Genomic DNA, 17,663 nt, shown 5'->3' on the forward strand with positions numbered 1-17,663 from the left:
ATAGTTTCTAGAATATAGGTCCTTTACGTCTCTGGTTAAGTTAATTCCAAGGTATCGTATGGTTTTTGGTGATTTTGTAAATGGGATGGATTCCCNGGGATGGATTCCCTAATTTCTCTTTCTTCAGTCTCATTATTCGTGTATAGAAATGCAACTGATTTCTGAGCATTGATTTTGTATCCCGCCACATTACTGAATTGCTCTATAACTTCTAATAGTTTGGGTGGATTCTTTTGGGTTTTCCATATAGAGTATCATGTCATCTGCGAAGAAAGACATTTTGACTTCTTCTTTGCCGATTTGGATTTTATTTTTTGAATATGATAAGATTAACATGCTTCCAAAAGCCAAAGCAATAGAAAAAGATGTATTCAGAGCAGTGTCACTTCCTTCCCCTGAGTGTATATCCCTTCCACCCCATCACGGCTCCAGCACACCTTCCCCACTCTTACAGGTAGCTGGCTTCATTGTTTTCTGATTTTTCCATCAGTGTTTCTTTTTTTGTGAAGAGACCAGATGCCCTATTTCTGCTTCTTATATAAAAGGTAGCATGCTATATTCTTTTGCAGTTTACTTTTTCATTTCATAATGGATGTTGGAAATTACTCCATTTCAGTTCATTGAACTCTTCCTGTTTCTCCATTGGAGCAGTATAGTACTCCACTGTGTGTATATGGATCGTAGGTTATTCAGCCCATCTCCTGTGTTGGGGGACATTAAGGTATGGAATATTGTTTTAGTTATAAACAAATAACCTCGTGCATACACAGTTTCCTGTTGTTGGAGGCGTATCTTCAGGGCACAGTTCCAGAGTGGTGATTGTGGGATCAAAGGATAAATGCCCAGGGTTTACTATTTTGCTTTTCTCCCAATAGTATACGAGAGTGCCCGTGTTTCCCAGTCCCGGTATTGCCAATAGCAAATGCCAGTCTTCTGAAATGTTGCCACTCTCTTGTGCCTTGGGAATTCCTTAACATCTTTTTAGGTATTTAATATTGTAAAGCGGATTTAAGCAGGCTGCGTCCAGTTTTCTTAGTTGTTCTCCTCAAAAAGGGTGTTCTGCATGACCTGCTTTGCCATGAGTAGAGGTAGAATTCATGTGTTAGGTGTGTTTTCCCTGTATGTCCAATTCCTTTGTGTGGAGGAAAGGGGACTGGCAGTTGGTGTGAACGTGTTAATTATTGTGCTGTCAGGGGTACCAGATTTTCCAAGGCCTGCTGCAATGAAGGAAGTGGTGCTTAATTTTCAATTGTAGGATAAGAATTTTAATTGAGTGCCTAGAATAGTAAACTTCACTTTTCAAATGATGTACTTTCATGTACAAAATTAAAAAAATAAAGGAAAAACACCCCTCTATAAAAATAACAGTATAAAGCATACTTTCATCATAAATGATTATTTCAGAAGCACACTTTCCGTAGGTTAGATTGTTGCTTTTTTCTTTGTGAAAGAAGAAAATTTGAATATGGTTACATGATTATTTACAGTTTAAAACTGCCTAACTTCATGTTCATCATTTCTTAAAATGGAGAATAAGTCTGTTAAATGATAAGGTATCATCTCGGGTATCAGTGTAAGAACAAGTGAAGTAAGCTTGGGCCATGTGAGTGTTATTTACACATTTCAGTGCCTTTGTGATTGTTTAGCTTATGCGTCCCAGAGCTGTCAGTAGTATCCCTAAGCCACAGGTGTTCATTTCTTTAGGGACACTGGGGATCATTAGCAGGAACTAATGTGCATACATGCACACGGAGGTTATGAATATGGGATTTTGCCCACTTTCTGAGCAAAAAAGTGAAAAGTCTCTAGACTTGGGAATCTGCATTTTTTTCATAATAAAATTTTTATTATATTATGTTAAGGAATCTGCATTTTTTAAAAAGAGTGAAATACAGCTCTGTTTTTAGGGCATGTCCTTGAATGACCTCTACCACAGGTGAGTGTCTTTAGGAAAGCAATGCTGTAAGCATTAATTAAATTTAAAATTCCTTGGATTATTCTATACACAAATGTATTATCTCTACAACTAAAATAAGTAATGAATGGTGGAATTTTATGATCGAAGTCATTAGTGCAGGGTAGCTTGATTAGAGTTGCAGTGGTATTTACTTAAATGGTGTATATGTTATTTATAAATTCTGCGGAAGATTCTAGAAGAGGAGAGCGCTGATGAACAAACCATCTAACTTCACAGCAGCCAAACGTACTCACTATGTATTGTCTCCGATGGTTCAGTCTCTCATTTTTAGCAGGGAGACCTCATACTGGTGAACAAAGCCATGCCAATCGAAGGTGTAGAACATTTTCTTTGTCATACACAGGGTCTGATATTTTTCTCATGGTTTCCTCACTGTGACTTGAAAGTGGTTTGGTAAAGAGGGTTTTTGGGTTTTTATCCCTTTTCCCTCTTCATTACTCTGTTGTATTGTTGCCGTTTGGCACTGGGTTGTCATGAAAGCATACTGTTATAATGTGACTTCTCAAAATGCAGATTGGGTTTTATTCTGAGTCAGACTGCGTTCCCCATATATGATTTTAAGATCAAGGAGCGTTCTGTAACATGATTAACCAGTAATCCATTCTTTGTGTTGGTATGATACAGGATTTGAATTTCTCCGGTTCTAAGGAAACTCAGCCCTAGGTTTAGATAAAAATCAAGGGGTGTTATGTATAGAATTGTTGAATCATTATGTCGTACACCTGAAACTAATATAACATGTATGTCAACTACACTGGAATTAAAATTAAAAACTTAATAAAAAAATCGGGGGTTGTTGAGGAAGAAAATAACACATGAATGCTGTTTAAAAATATATTTGGAAGAGAGAATGGACAGAGATCTCTGGGAGGAGTGTGGGTCCCTGATTATGTGGAGGGGGACCTCCTCTTTGCATGTCGGGCAGTATGGTCTACTGGAAGACAGAGAAAAGCCGTCACCTTGGAATATTTTCATGGCTTTTTTATAGCCATTAGACCATAGATGGGTCTGTATTGGACTTCTACTTTGTAGGTAGGGATCTAGGAGCGGCCTTGAAGCCTGGATGGACAAAAGGGGTGGGGGTTGCAGGATAAGTAAAATTTGTCTGCATAAATAATGAACAGGCATTGGGTGGGAGGTGAGTGAGAGAAGAAAAGAGGAAAAAAGGCAGGAACGAAGGGGGAGCCTAGAAGAGATAGGCAACAGGGCAGAAGCCCCAGAGCTTGTGGAGGAAGAAGGTTAGTGGGGGGGAAAAAAGGTGCAGGTGATTCAAACACAACTAAAAACCAGATATTTGATATTTAATTGCAGATTGTTGGTGATGATGTTATAAAATCTGCATCACCCTGAACTCTGGTGTGCCTACTGACAACCTGTGAGATTTTAAATTCAGTCCTTAAAAAGGGACTGTGTCCTGTGTCCGTCCGTGTTCATATGGTACCGTGAGAAAGGTGGAGATCAGCAAAGACCATCTGAATGAGGACAGGCAGAGGCTGTGGATTCGGAGCTTCCTGGAGCAAGGAAGTCAACACCATCACTTGCATTTGGCAGAGACTTAAAGGCGGGCAGAGGGTGTAAAAACTTCAGAGTAAAAAAAAAGGCGGGGGGGGGAAGGGTAAAGGCAAATCATGGTTGGCATGGGGGAGCTGGAGGCAGACTGATGAGAAACAGGGCCTCCTATGGGATTGGCTAAGGGAGCATTTTTGGCTTTCTCTGGCCAGTCTTGAGTTGGGCGTGGAGCAGGGTGCAGAAGACAGTGAAGCTGGCAGTTGTCCACCACGCCCTGACTGTCCTGAGCTGATTGCAGCGGTGCAATTTGGCTTCCCCGCCCACTTCCTGCCAAGGCTGTGGGGCAGGGTCCTAATTGTCGCAGATATTCTGACCACCGTTCATTTGTATAGTCAGTTTCTCCGAAGCAAACAGCAGGAGAGGGTGATAAGCTAAGAAAATACTAGAGTAAGTAAAATCTCCGAGTCGGCAGTGAAGCACGGGAAAGTAAATAAACCACTGTAAATTCCTAGAAATCTAGGAGAGGACCGGAGATTTTTTACAGCATTCAGGCCTGAGAGTTTTATTTAAAATTAAAGTTTGAGGTGACCTTGGCTGACAACTAGGATACAAAATCAAATTAGGTTTTTCTTTCCTTTTTTTTTCTTTTTTAAAAGAAATTGCCACATACCTTTTATTTTTTTAAAGATTTATTTGAGAGGGAGAGAACGAGAGAAAACGAGTGGGGGGAGGGGCGGAGGGAGAAGCAGTCTCCCTATGGAGCAAGGAGCCCAAGGCAGGACTTGATCCCAGGCCCCTGGGATCATGACCTGAGCTTAAGGCAGACGCTTAACTGACTGAGCCCCTGAGGCGTCCAAACAAATACCTTTTAAAGGTTTCAAAACTTTTTTTTTACATCTGATTCATATTAATAGGATGAATTAATATGAATAGAGTTATAGCAGTGATGTAATGAGTGGACTCCCAAAAACTTTTAAGTTTTTGGTTCACTTATGTATTTATCACTTATATATTTATAGTAGGTACCTTTTGTAAACCACCTCTTTATTTATTTATTTTTAATGTTTTTTTATTATATTATGTTAGTCACCATACAGTACATCCCCGGTTTCCGATGTAAAGTTCGATGATTCATTAGTTGCGTATAACACCCAGTGCACCATGCAATACATGCCCTCCTTAATACCCATCACTGGTCTATCCCATTCCCCTACCCCCCTCCCCTCTGAGGCCCTCAGTTTGTTTCTCATAGTCCGTAGTCTCTCATGTTTCATTCCCCCTTCTGATTACCCCCCTTTCTTTATCCCTTTCTTCCCCTACCGATCTTCCTAGTTCTTATGTTCCATAGATGAGAGAAATCATATGATAATTGTCTTTCTCTGCTTGACTTATTTCACTTAGCATTATCTCCTCCAGTGCCGTCCACGTTGCAGCAAATTATAAACCACCTCTTTAAAACAGAGCACTGAGAATACACTAGCGAGCTACAATCAGACCCTGCTCTGAATAGGTTCAGTTTTGGTTGGGACAAAGAGACCAATGTGAAAAATTAAGATTGGACCACGCATGGTTTGAAGAGTGCTGTATTGGTGGTTTGCATGGGGTCCAGCCAAGAGCCCTGCTCAGTCTGACGGGGTCTGGAGATGATTTTTGGAGGAGGCGATTTTATTCTTGGACTAAATCCTGAAGACAGGTAGGAATTAACTCCTGAGTGGGCTCCTGGGTGAGGAGTGGGCATTCTGGGCAGAGAAGTGAAATAATTTTGTGAGTCATTTTAAGGTTTCTCCCCATATTATTTTGAGATACTTAGAGTAATTTACTTGAAAATACTTAATCATAGAGGTATTAAATTATATGCATAAGTCGGTTTTAATGTTTGCCCTAGGAAAGGTTAGTTTGTCTGTGAAATGTGCTGTCACAAATAGACCCACAAGAGTGGTTCGTTAGCATTTGAAAGACTCTAATCAGAAGTTCACACCTGTGAAGTGTCTTTATCTTGATGACACTTTGTTTAAGGATTCTTCTCTTTGGTGAAATGGTTCCATTTTTAAAGATCTGTGTACTGGCTGGAAATGATGGGCAATTCTCATACCTTGGAAGGGTACAAGAATACAGTGAGCCCAGCAGGGTGGACTTCTTGGCATCTGGCTCTGGTTTGTTACTGCGTTTTGTACATTGGAAGCGTTGGCAGTCTGGTGAAGTCTGTGAACTCATTTTCGGAAAGAGGTTTTTTAAATACATAAGGCATCCATCAAAATCCTAGAGGAGAACGTAGGCTGTAACCACTTTGACATCGGCCACAGCAACTTTTTTTCATGACACACCTCCAAAGGCAAGAGAAACAAAAGAAAAAATGAACTTGTGGGACTTCATCAAGATAAAAAGCTTCTGCACAGCCAAGGAAACAGTCAAAAAAACTAAGAGGCACCCCACGGAATGGGAGAAGATATTTGTAAATGACACTACAAATAAAAGACTAGTATCCAAGATCAACAAAGAACTTCTCAAACTCAATACACGTGAAACAAATAAATCAAAAAATGGGCAGAAGATATGAACAGACACTTTTCCAATGATGACATACAAATGGCTAACAGACACATGAAAAAATGTTCAAAATCATTAGCCATCAGGGAAATTCAAATCAAAACCACATTGAGATACCACCTTACGCCAGTCAGAATGGCAAAAATTGTCAAGGCAGGAAACAACAAATGTTGGAGAGGATGTGGAAAAAAGGGGATCCCTCTTGCACTGTTGGTGGGAATGCATGTTGCTACAGCCACTTTGGAAAACAGTGTGGAGGTCCCTTGNTACAGCCACTCTGGAAAACAGTGTGGAGGTCCCTTAAAAAGTTAAAAATTGAGCTACCCTATGACCCAGCCATTGCACTACTGGGTATTTACCCCAAAGATACAGACGTAGTGAAGAGAAGGGCCATATGCACCCCAATGTTCATAGCAGCATTGTCCACAATAGCTAAACCGTAAGGAGCCAAGATGCCCTTCAACAGATGACTAGATTAAGAAGCTGTGGTCCATATATACAATGGAATATTACTCAGCCATGAAAAGGAACAATTTCACAACATTTGCAGCCACATGGACGGGACTGGAGGAGATAATGCTAAGCGGCATAAGTCAAGCAGAGAAAGGCAATTATCATATGGTTTCACTCATTTATGGAATGTAAGAAGTAGGAAGATTGGTAAGAGAAGAAAGGGAAAAAGAAGGGGGGGTAAACAGAAGGGGGAATGAACCATGAGAGACTATGGACTCTGGGAAACAAACTGAGGGATTCGGAGGGGCGGGGGGTGGGGGAATGGGATAGTCTGGTGATGGGTATTAAGGAGGGCACGTATTGCATGGTGCACTGGGTGTTATACACAAGTAATGAATCATGGAACTTTACATAAAAAACTAGGGATGTACTGTATGGTGACTAACATAATATAATAAAAAATTATTATAAAAAATACATAAGGCAAAATAAATAAACTGCATAGGGATATATAGGAAACCATTTGTACTGGAATACAGATATCAATATATTTTTAAAAAAGAACAAATTCGCCCCTCTGCTGGGCCCAAGTAATCATCAATCCTGTTTTTCTAAGAGCCTTTTTCTGGGGTTCTCCCCTACCCAGTCATGCTCTGCTGCCTCACTTTGAGCACCCTTGGAGCTGTGGTCTTTTATTTTACAGTAATCCCCCTCCATCCCCCTGTGCATGAGCGACCCTGACCTCCAGGGATTTGGAGCCAGAGGCTAGAATTTTGCTCAGTTTGTCACCATGAGCCAATCTGCTCTCTCAGTTTAGAGTTGCTTTTGCATCTCTGACTACCATCTTGTAGGTTATATATCCAGGTTTTAAGGTTCATCTGGATGTTTTCAAAATAAATTCAGGTAAATTACTCTAAATATCTTAAAAAGAAAAAAGAAAAAGGCCCAAGTCATCATATGGATGGATCGCTAGGCCTTTAAATCTAACTCTTGGCAGTTTCTTATTTCAAGGTCAGCGGCAACAACAAAATACACCTTGCCCTCTGCCAGGAAACTCTGGCTCACCCACACATTCCAATTTATGTAATGCTAGTTATTTTACATTTGTGTTCGTTTCCCTTCTAGCCCGTAGTAGCTATTAAGTTTTGAGAGTAGTAGTGATAAAAATCCCCGTACCTTCATATGGCAAGCTCATTGAAATCATTTCGCTTTGTGTGTGTGTATGTGTATTTATATGGGTCTACTTATACTTAATATTTGTAGAAATGTTGAGATGTATCAGTTCTACAGATTTTTTTCTTGCATTTTGTTGAAAGTAGATACAGTAACCCTTCTGATTTGTATGGGAATATATCTAAAATGTTTTATTTTCTTAGATTTTTATTGTTACATTTTCTTTGTATTTTCTGCTAAATTCTACTCCAAGAACTAAATATGTTTCTTTGCTCTATGCTGCAAAGTAATTAACACTTTAAAACTTTAATTTTCATCTCTTCTTTTTTGCTTGAATCATTGATGTTTAATTTTAAGTGAGCATTTTGCCAAAGGTATGTGGTCTTTTCCTTGTTAGGATTTGAAAACCAGTGATCTTTTCCTGAAAACTATTTATTATTTTGATTTATGTAGTTGTTGAATAGAATATATATAAAACAGATGAAACTGTTTCTCAGTTTTTATCTCCCTTGCCTTGCTCAAATTGGTAGGCATCTAGACATTTTCAGTGTAATTTTATTTCTATTTTTCGGTGTGTGTCTTTATGGGTAGTTTTCATTTGATAATGTAATCAACTGTCATTGTTCAGCAAAAATATGAATTAAAGGTGAATAGTCAAATAATCTTCTGAATTGTCTTGTAGTTTTCATTTACATATTATAGCAAGCATTTTATTTCTTCATTATCCATCCTCTACCTGACATTTCTTCTAAAGGATCATTCTCTATTGGAAGGATTAAAATTTGTATCATCCTGGAATACAATTATAATTAACTTCAGTCATTCAAAGGAAAACTGTTAATTAAAAAATTAAATGATATTATAATAAACTAGATTTCTTCTTTTAAAACTGATGAAATATATTTTTAATACTGAAATTTACATTTAGTGTGTATTTAAGATTAAGGTATTGTTTCAGGCTACATAGTGTTATGCCGTCTGGATCTTTTCGCAAGTTGATTGCTTTCATGAAATACAATGATGAGAGATTTACCCATTCTATTTTTGAACTCTTGAAATCAGATCTTCAATGAAGATCTTTGATTGTGTCACATGACGTGAAACTGCTGGGTTGTAGGGTGTGCTCATCTTCAGCTCTGGTTGATGCCGTGAAATTCGTTGTTGTGCCGTTTACTGATTTACTGTGGTATGTGAGTACCGATGCCCCCCCCCCAGTTTTGCAAGTTCTTGGTATTAATGTGATTTCTTAACTGGATATATGTAAATCGGTATCACAGTGTTCTAATTTTCATTTCTCTGATCATTAGTAGGTTTGAGTAGTTCTGACATATTTGTTGGCTGTTTGGGTGTTCTCTTTTGGGAACGACTTGTTCCAGTTTTAGGGATTGTTCATCTTTTTCCCATTGATTTTTTTTTCTTGTACTCCACGTATTAATCCATTGTCAGGTATGGAGATTGTAGAACTTTCTCCTAACCAGTGGCTTTTCTTCTCATTTTGCTTATGGGGACTCATCTGATACAATTTTTTTTATTTCAATTTATACTTTTGAGAGGTTATTTAAGAAGTCCTTTCCTACTTTAGTATCATAAAACTGTGCTCTTATATTTTCCTTTAAAAGCCTTTCTTTTTAACGGTTAGATCTTTAATACTCCTGCAATCATTTTTTTTTTTTTTGTATTCTCTGGTATTTTTTTTTAACCTAATAGATAGCTAATTATACCTAAACCCTTAAATGAATAGTCTGTATGTTTTTGCACTGTTGCTAATGCTCTCGCTGCCTCTTGCTGAGTTTCCATATGAGTCTGTTTCTGGCCTCTCCAATATATTCCATAAATCTCTTTGTCTAACCCTATGCTTGTACCACTTTATTTTCTTTACAGTAAACCTGGAAACTTGGTAGGGTAAATCATCCCTGCCCATGATTTCTTGAAAATTCTTTATTATTCTTGTTTCTCTTCTGTTGTTGAAACCAGCCTCTGTGCTCCAGAGTCAAAATGTAACACAAAGGCAGAGTGTATAAAGAAGGAAGACAGTTTATTACTTTGCTATAGTAGGCTAATGCCTCGAAGACTACAAGCCCATCCAAGGTAAAAGGCTGAGCGGTTTTATAGGAGAATACAGGATCTGGGTGATTCCAAGAGGAATCTGATACACATTCTGCCAGCTGTCTTCATCATGTCAAGGTGGTCTTACGATTAGCACTGGCGCAGCCATCTGAGTCTCGATTATTAGTATACGTCGGGGTGAGCGAGATGTCAGTGTTGATACTGAGTTCCTGGAACAAAGGATTCTACAGAAAAACTAGTGAGGGGAAGGGAGAGGCTTCAAGAATGAGAGGGAGGAAAATTTACTCAAAGTCAAGCCTTGCTCAAACACTAGTGTGTCTCTCTAAATTTCCATCCAACTTTCTGTTTCTATAGCAGTATCACTACTTTCCAAATACATTATGGAATCAATATGAGGAGTTCATGAAAACCTCCTTGGAATATACATTGGAATTATGGGTTAATTTGAAGAGAGTTGACCTCTCTGAGTCTTCTCATCAATGACTATATGTTACCTTCATTTGTTTCTTTGATACAGAAATATGAGTCTCTGACCTACATCATTTTTCTTCTCTCTGAAGAGCTTTTTTTTTTTAAGATTTTATTTTCAAGTAATCTCTCCACCCAATGTGGGGCTTAAACTCACAATCCCAGGATCAAGAGTTACATTCTCATCGGACTGAGCCAGCTTGGTGCCTCTCTCTGAAGAACTTTTTAAAACATTTCTTGCAAGGCAGGTCCACTGGCAGAAAATTTCTTCCATTTTTGTTAGTGTTATAAAATCTTTATTTCTCCCTTTACTGTTGAGAGATAATTTCACTCAGAATTCTAAGCTGGTGGTTTTTTTTCTCTCAACTTGGAATATTTCACTCCAGCATGACCTATCAGGTAAAATGAACTGAGATAAATGAGTCTTTAGTGTGAGATTGTACATGTGTGTGGCTTGAAGCCAGGTTGTGTTCACTGTTTGCTGAACCTGTGGTTTCAGAGGGTAAAATTCCTTCCAGCATCCTTGTTTTTGTCTCTCCTATTGTCTTGGGTTTCCCTGATAACTCCTTCTGACATAAAACCTGTGTCTTGCAACTCTCTCAGTTGTAATCTGTTTATTATACAGGAACCTTGTGGATGTTGTGGTGGGAGGGGAAGCATACCACAGTCCTATGGTTAGGATTCCTTCTGTGAGCCTGTGCATTTGGACAGTGACCTTCACAAGTACTTCTCAGTTGTTTCCCCCCACACAGGAGGTAGGAAGGCTTAGAGGTGCTGGAGTTCGGTTTGTCCTTTGCAGGTCATTTAGGTTCTTTTTTTTTTTTTTTTTTTATGCTGTGTTAGTCGCCATATAGTACATCATTAGTTTTTGGTGTAGTGTTCCATGATTCATTGTGTATGACACGCAGTGCTCCATGCAATATGTGCCCTCCTTAATACCCATCACCGGCCTACCCCAATCCCCCACCCACCTCCCCTCTGAAGCCCTCAGTTTGTTTCCCAGAGTCCATAGTCTCTCATGGTTCATTCCCCCTTCTGTTTACCCCCCCTTCATTCTTCCCTTCCTTCTCCTACCGATCTCCCTGCTATTTCTTATTTTCCATAAATGAGTGAAACCATATGATAATTGTCTTTCTCTGATTGACTTATTTCACTTAGCATAATCTCCTCCAGTCCCATCCATGTTGCTGCAAATGTTGGGTAATTGTCCTTTCTGATGGCTGAGTAATATTCCATTGTATATATGGACCACATCTTCATTATCCATTCGTCTGTTGAAGGGCATCTCGGCTCCTTCCACAATTTAGCTATTGTGGACAATGTTGCTGTGAACATTTGGGTGCATATGGCCCTTCTCTTCACTACGTCTGTATCTTTGGGGTAAATACCCAGTAGTGCAATTGCTGGGTCATAGGGTAGCTCTATTTTTAACTTTTTGAGGGACCTCCACACTGCTTTCCAAAGTGTCTGTACCAACTTGCATTCCCACCAACAGTGTAAGAGGGTTCCCCTTTCTCCACATCCTCTCCAATGTTTGTTGTTTCTTGCCTTGTCCATTTTTGCCATTCTAACTGGCGTAAGGTGGTATCTCAATGTGGTTTTGATTTGAATTTCCCTGATGGCTAATGAGGTCAGTTAGGTTCTGGTAAAATAGTGTCCCCTGTGTCCAGGCCTTTGTTGAGGAGAAAAGAATGCTCTGAGCATGTTTCAGAGTGGTTAATTTTTCCTCCTGCTGCTGGCAGCATGGGGGGAGGGTTCCTCTGATTTTCACCCTGTGAATCTAGTGGGGATTCTGGACAAGCGGGGGCTCCACTAAGGCTGGGCTCTAGGAATATTTATCCCCCAAGCTCAGGCTCCAACGATTAGTTACCCTTCCAGTTTTTGTACCAGTAGCTGGCTCCAGTGGCGATTTATGCTCCTCTTAAGCTGTGAATCTCTGTATTTGCCTGGTTCTTCAGTGTTTGGGGCAGCAGTTTGTTCTGTGATCTAAGTTCTCTGATGTTTCTGAGAAGAGTTGTTGTTTTTGTTTGTTTAGCATTTTTCTTGTTGTAAAGATGGTTGGGACAACTTCCAAGGTTTTTTCAGAAGTCTATCAATGGTGATTGTACCTGTAAATATTTTCTACCTGTTTTTCTGTAGAAGTCATAATATCATAGATACCTTATAATTTTATTGCTGTTGTAGATCATATCTTAATTATGCTATTTAACTGGTTACTGTAGGCATATAGGAATATTGTTGATATTTGTTTATTCATCATCTGTCTGATGATCTTGCTTTTTGACCATGCTCAACTGTTTTTCAAACTTGAATTGGACACTTAGATCATTTATGTCAGTCCCACTTCTCTAAACCTTTAAGATAGGGGTTGATCATGTTGATAGGTGTTAAGAGTAGGATATATTTTTTTCCTTTGCATGGTTTTTGCTTTTGACATAATTGTGAGTTTAGAGCTGTCAGGATTCCATAGTGGAGCATGACATCTATGCTTTGAGTGATGTGACATCACTTAATGGAAGAGGATAAACAAAACATCTCTGGTTCTTAAGGTTCTTGCAAAAATAACAAGATATAGAAGCTTATTACATAAGGTAGAGCTGGAATAGGTTCACACTGATGGGCCACTACTCATGTGTGGAGATCTTTACCTGTGTTGAGCTTCCTTTCATTGGTTTGGACAGCAAGATGGTATTATTGGGCTGTGACCAGCTTCTCCTGCCCTTTTATCAGTGTGGAGAGAACAAATACATATTTCAGGGTCAGGAATAAATTCAACTGTAAACAATAGGAGTTTTGCTTATTGTCGCCAAAATAGTTCATCAAATGAAGAGTAGGTTTCCAAATTAGATTGTGGAAATGATTTGTCCTTTCTTCATTGTTTGCTTTCATCCAGGGGAATAATTTTGTTATTTTGGAGTAGGTTTCAAACCATATTTGATTGTGGTCTGTGTGAAATAACGAGGATATCCTAGAGGTGGTTTGTGTAGTGGATTTACATCTTTTGAATCAGTTTCTAAAAACACCCAAGATTAACTTGTCATGGCTCTTTGATGTATTTAATAAAGCGTGAGGATTGGGTATCTCCTTTCCCCCCAATATTTTGATTGTGTACTTTAAACTTGAGTAATGATCACCACCTTATATATATTAATTTGGTTGTTTAATGTCAACCCATGCCAACCGGATTTTATGTTATACAGTAAAGTTCCTTTCGTAAACTCAAGATTTGATAGATTACTGTTTTGATGATCATAATGTCATTTTGACCTGAGGACTTTTTCAGAGTTAAATGAGCTTGGTGGCTTATTAAATGTCATTCAGAGTTTAAATCCAGAATACATTTAGCTGTTGATTTCCCCCTCTTTTGATTAGTAATTCTGTCAGTGCAAAAAGCACAGATAGTAGTTAATACCAGTTTTGTGATTAAAAAGATTGGAACCAAGTCTTTTATGTCTTTTCTTTAAGGTTGTTGATTATATCCTGCCACCCTTGGTGTCCTTGGTTCAGAGCCAAAATGGTAAGTGTGACCACATCAAAGAGAATGCCATTAGGTACACATTCTGTTTTCATTCTCTCTCCATGTACTCACATTCTTGGCATTTTTTTTTCCCCCTTTCAAGTGGAGTGGAGACTCTTCAGCTTGCGGTTGCTCTCAGAAACCATATCGCTACTCGTGAACCAGGAGGTTGGGGATGGCAAGAAGGAGGCAAATGTCAACTTTGACAGCAATCTGCTGGCTCTCATTAGAGACGTCTTACTTCCCCAGTAAGTCACACGTGCTGTATTCATACAGAGAAGCGTAGAATGTCCAGGATGCTTCTGTCAAATCAGGTCCAATGATGGGGTTGGGGTTTCGGTGTCCTGTGCTACTATACTGCATAGATCCCAGGAGAATCCATTTAGAGCCTTACCTGTGTTCCCTAAGGCCCATGACTCTGAGGTTTTGCAGATTTACAGGTGTTCTGTCCAGAGGGGTAAGGTTTATTATTCAAGGTCAACATTACAGGACTATTGGAACATGCAATCGGGACGTTTCCTGGCTCTGCTCTGAAATAATAGAGATGGAAAGAAATCTTCCTTCACCCCAAACTCTTGGAATGAAAATTAAGCTTATTTACAAACAGGGTATTTTGGCGGGGGGTGGTGTGGGTGGGTGGGTGGTACTAGAACAAGTAATGACTATTAATTAACAGAATGGGGTGTTATTTTTTTCCTCTGACTCCACGGTTCACGTAGCAAACACACAGGAGGATGACGACTGAGAAGACCCAGTGCAAACATGTGAAACTCTAAAACGACATCTTATAATTGAGGGACATTGAAGTTTTCTTTGCCCCACCATGAGTCTTATCAAACAGAAGTACAGGGCTCCCTTGTTTTATTATGTTTTGCTTTATTGTGCTTCATGGATGTTACATCTTTCACAATTGAAGGTCAACCCTCCATCGAGCCAGTCCGTTGGCACCATTTTTTCCAATAGTATTTGCTCACTTCGTGTCTCTGGGTTACAGTCTGGTAATCCTCACAATGTTTCAAACTTTATTATTTTATTTGTTATGTTGATCTGTGATCAGTGATTATGACTTGCTGAAAGCTCAGGTGATGGTTAGCCTTTTTTAGTAATAAAGGTTTTTTAAATCAAGGTACATGCATTTTTTTTTTTTTTTAGACATAATGCTGTTGCACACTTAATAGACTATATAGTATAGTGTGAATTAACTTTTATACGAGCTGGACAACCAGAAAGTTCATTTGATCTGTTTTCTTGCTGCATTTGCTTTGGTGTGATGGTCTGGAACGGAACACACAATATCTCTGAAGTATGCCTGGAACTGAAGTTGAAAAACATATGCCAGCTATCGCTTTTAAAGAAAATTTTTACAGAATTCAACGATGCTGGATTGCATGTCCTGGACCGGTGTGCCCGCCTGCTCACGGCTTCCTTCAGGGCCCAGGCTCTCTGAGCTCAACAGGGTTTCAGGAGTGGCAGTTTCACCAAATGCTCCCTTCAGTTTGTCGTGCTTCCCCAGATCACCGGTTCTCGTGTAAGACAAAATTCATTTCCCCACTATATAGACGCCAGATCTGATTATATTCCGCAGCACTCAACCACTCATCGTTGGTTTAGGAAGGTTCGTCTTAGGGAGTGCGTGGCCAGTGTGTATGAGCCCTCTTCCTGCAGAGGGGGCCTATTGGGACTTCTTGGAGCTTGATCTGTGATGGCTTCATTTCCAGAGCCAGACTCTGTTTCTCCTATTCCTGCACTGCTGCAGTGGGTTTCGGGGAGACTCCTGGTCATGAATGTGTACTGTAAGAGTACTTTTGATACCCAAAGTAAGGAAGTGGTTATCTATAGAAGAAAAAATTTTAAACTTTCTCATGTGAGAAACTATCAGTAAATGTATTTTTGGCTCCCTTTGTTATCTCTGAGTGTGTATGTTTGTACTCATATGGGTAAACATAAGATTAGAACCTTCTCTCAAGGGATTAATTCATGCTTTCAGTGCCATCTTACACTTCTAAACCATATGTAATTATATGCATCTTTCTGATAAGAAAATGCCTACAAATATATTTTTTGTGAAAAATGCAATTTTTGAAAGATGTTCTTTGGATATCTGCTGTCTAACAGCTTGTAGAGAAGCATTTCTCAGGACCTGAGATGTGCCCCCATGGTAGGGACAGGATTTCCTTTAACAGGACTTCACAGGTTACTTAAAAAAATTTTTTTAATTTATTTTTATTTAAGTTCAATCGAGATACAATGTATTATTGGTTTCAGAGGTAGAGGTCAGTGATTCATCAGCCTTATAGCCAGTGCTCTTACATCCTGTGCCCTCCTAATGTCCACCCCCCACCCTCCACCCCTGCAGCAACCCTCAGGTGGTTTCCTGTGCTTAAGAGTCTCTGATGGTTTGTCTCCCTCTCTGATTTCTTCTTGTTTTATTTTTTCCTCTCTTCCCCTATGATCCTCTGTTTTGTTTCTTAAATTCCACATTATCAGTGAGATCATATGATAATTGTCTTTCTCTGATTGACTTATTTCACTTAGCATAACACCCTCTAGTTCCATCCACATCATTGCAAATGGCATGTTTCAGGTTTTATTGATGGCTGAGTAATATTCCATTGTATATATATCTTCTTTATCCATTCATCTGTCGATGGACATCTGGGCTCTTTTCTGTAGTTTGGCTATTGTGGACATTGCTGCTATAAACATTTGGGTGCAGGTCCCTCTTTGATCACTGCATTTGTATCTTTGGAGTAAATACCCAGTAGTGCAATTGCTGGTTCAGAGGGTAGCTCTATTTTCCACTTTTTGAGGAACCTCCATTCTGTTTTCCAGAGTGGCTGCACCAGCTTGCATTCCCACCAACAGCGTAGGAGGGTTCCCCTTTCTCCACATCCTTGCCAACGTCTGCCGTTTCCTGAGTGGTTAATTTTAGCCATCCTGACTGGTGAGGACTTCACGGGTTACTAATAGCTGATTAACACCCATGCAAATTTGAAATAAAATTTCTTCCTATCTGAAGTCTGCCCACTTTTGGAAGAGTTTGTAAAATGAAAAGTGTTAAATCTATAATTCCGTGCTTTTGTTTTACTCCTCTGAGCTTGAATAAATACTGTGTACTTCCTGTAATGTGTATCTTTTCCCAGAGATGAGGAATTACAGAGGAAAATACAAATGAAACCACATGGCAGTTCAAGAACAGAAATAATGTAGATGAGTGCAGGTTTTCATTAAGCAATTTGAAATCCACTTTAGATAATATTACGAAATTGGTTGGGATATGGTGTGGGGACGCTTTCAAAGCTGGCTGACTCTGACATGATGTGTAGATCTTGGCTCTACATTTCGTTCTCTTGGCCTCAGTTTTCTAATCTGCAGAATGGGGACAATAGTATCTAACTCAGAAGATAGTTGTGGGGATTAAATGGGATACGTCTTGTAAAACACTTAGTACAGTATGTGGGGCACGGTACACTCTTGACAGTAGTAGCACTGGTACATTATTATAATCTCTCCTGGTAACCTTTAAAAGGCAGATTGTAATAGTACAATAATAGTAGTAATAGTACATACTTCAGAGATGTAAAGTGGCCATTAAAATAGGTATTGCTGAGTGTGCCTACCCGGAATATATAGTAAGGGCTCAGTAAATGTTAAATAAAAACTTAAAAAGGAAATCTAATGCATTCATTTAACCTTGACTAGAAAACTAGAAATCGTGGCAAGGTGTTTGGTCTTTGATGATAACTCTTGGTGTTTATAAGCTTAGAAATGCTAATCATAGAAAATTCATGTTCTTCATTGAGTAGGTAAATATATGGCTTAAGAATTATGAGAAATCTTAAAAAAAAAGAATTATGACATTTGTGACAACATGAGTGGACCTAGAGGATATTATGCTAAGTGAAATAAGACAGAGAAAGACAAGTACCATATGGTTTCACTTATATGTGA

At 39.1% G+C, this 17,663-nt stretch overlaps 1 protein-coding gene across 8 annotated transcripts in view; it reads left to right on the forward strand.

Moving 5' to 3' along the window:
- The window catches only part of ULK4 (unc-51 like kinase 4), a 589,354-nt gene that overhangs the window by 212,566 nt on the left and 359,125 nt on the right, over positions 1-17,663 (forward strand). For all 8 annotated transcript variants that reach the window (XM_002923807.4, XM_034662175.1, XM_034662178.1 and 5 more), the window contains 2 exons: positions 13,661-13,712; positions 13,816-13,960. In XM_002923807.4, coding sequence (XP_002923853.2) covers positions 13,661-13,712; positions 13,816-13,960 — 197 coding nt within the window. The remainder of the gene's footprint in view (positions 1-13,660; positions 13,713-13,815; positions 13,961-17,663) is intronic.

The sequence above is a fragment of the Ailuropoda melanoleuca genome, chromosome 6 (genome assembly GCF_002007445.2).
Source record: "Ailuropoda melanoleuca isolate Jingjing chromosome 6, ASM200744v2, whole genome shotgun sequence".
NCBI lineage: Eukaryota > Metazoa > Chordata > Mammalia > Carnivora > Ursidae > Ailuropoda > Ailuropoda melanoleuca.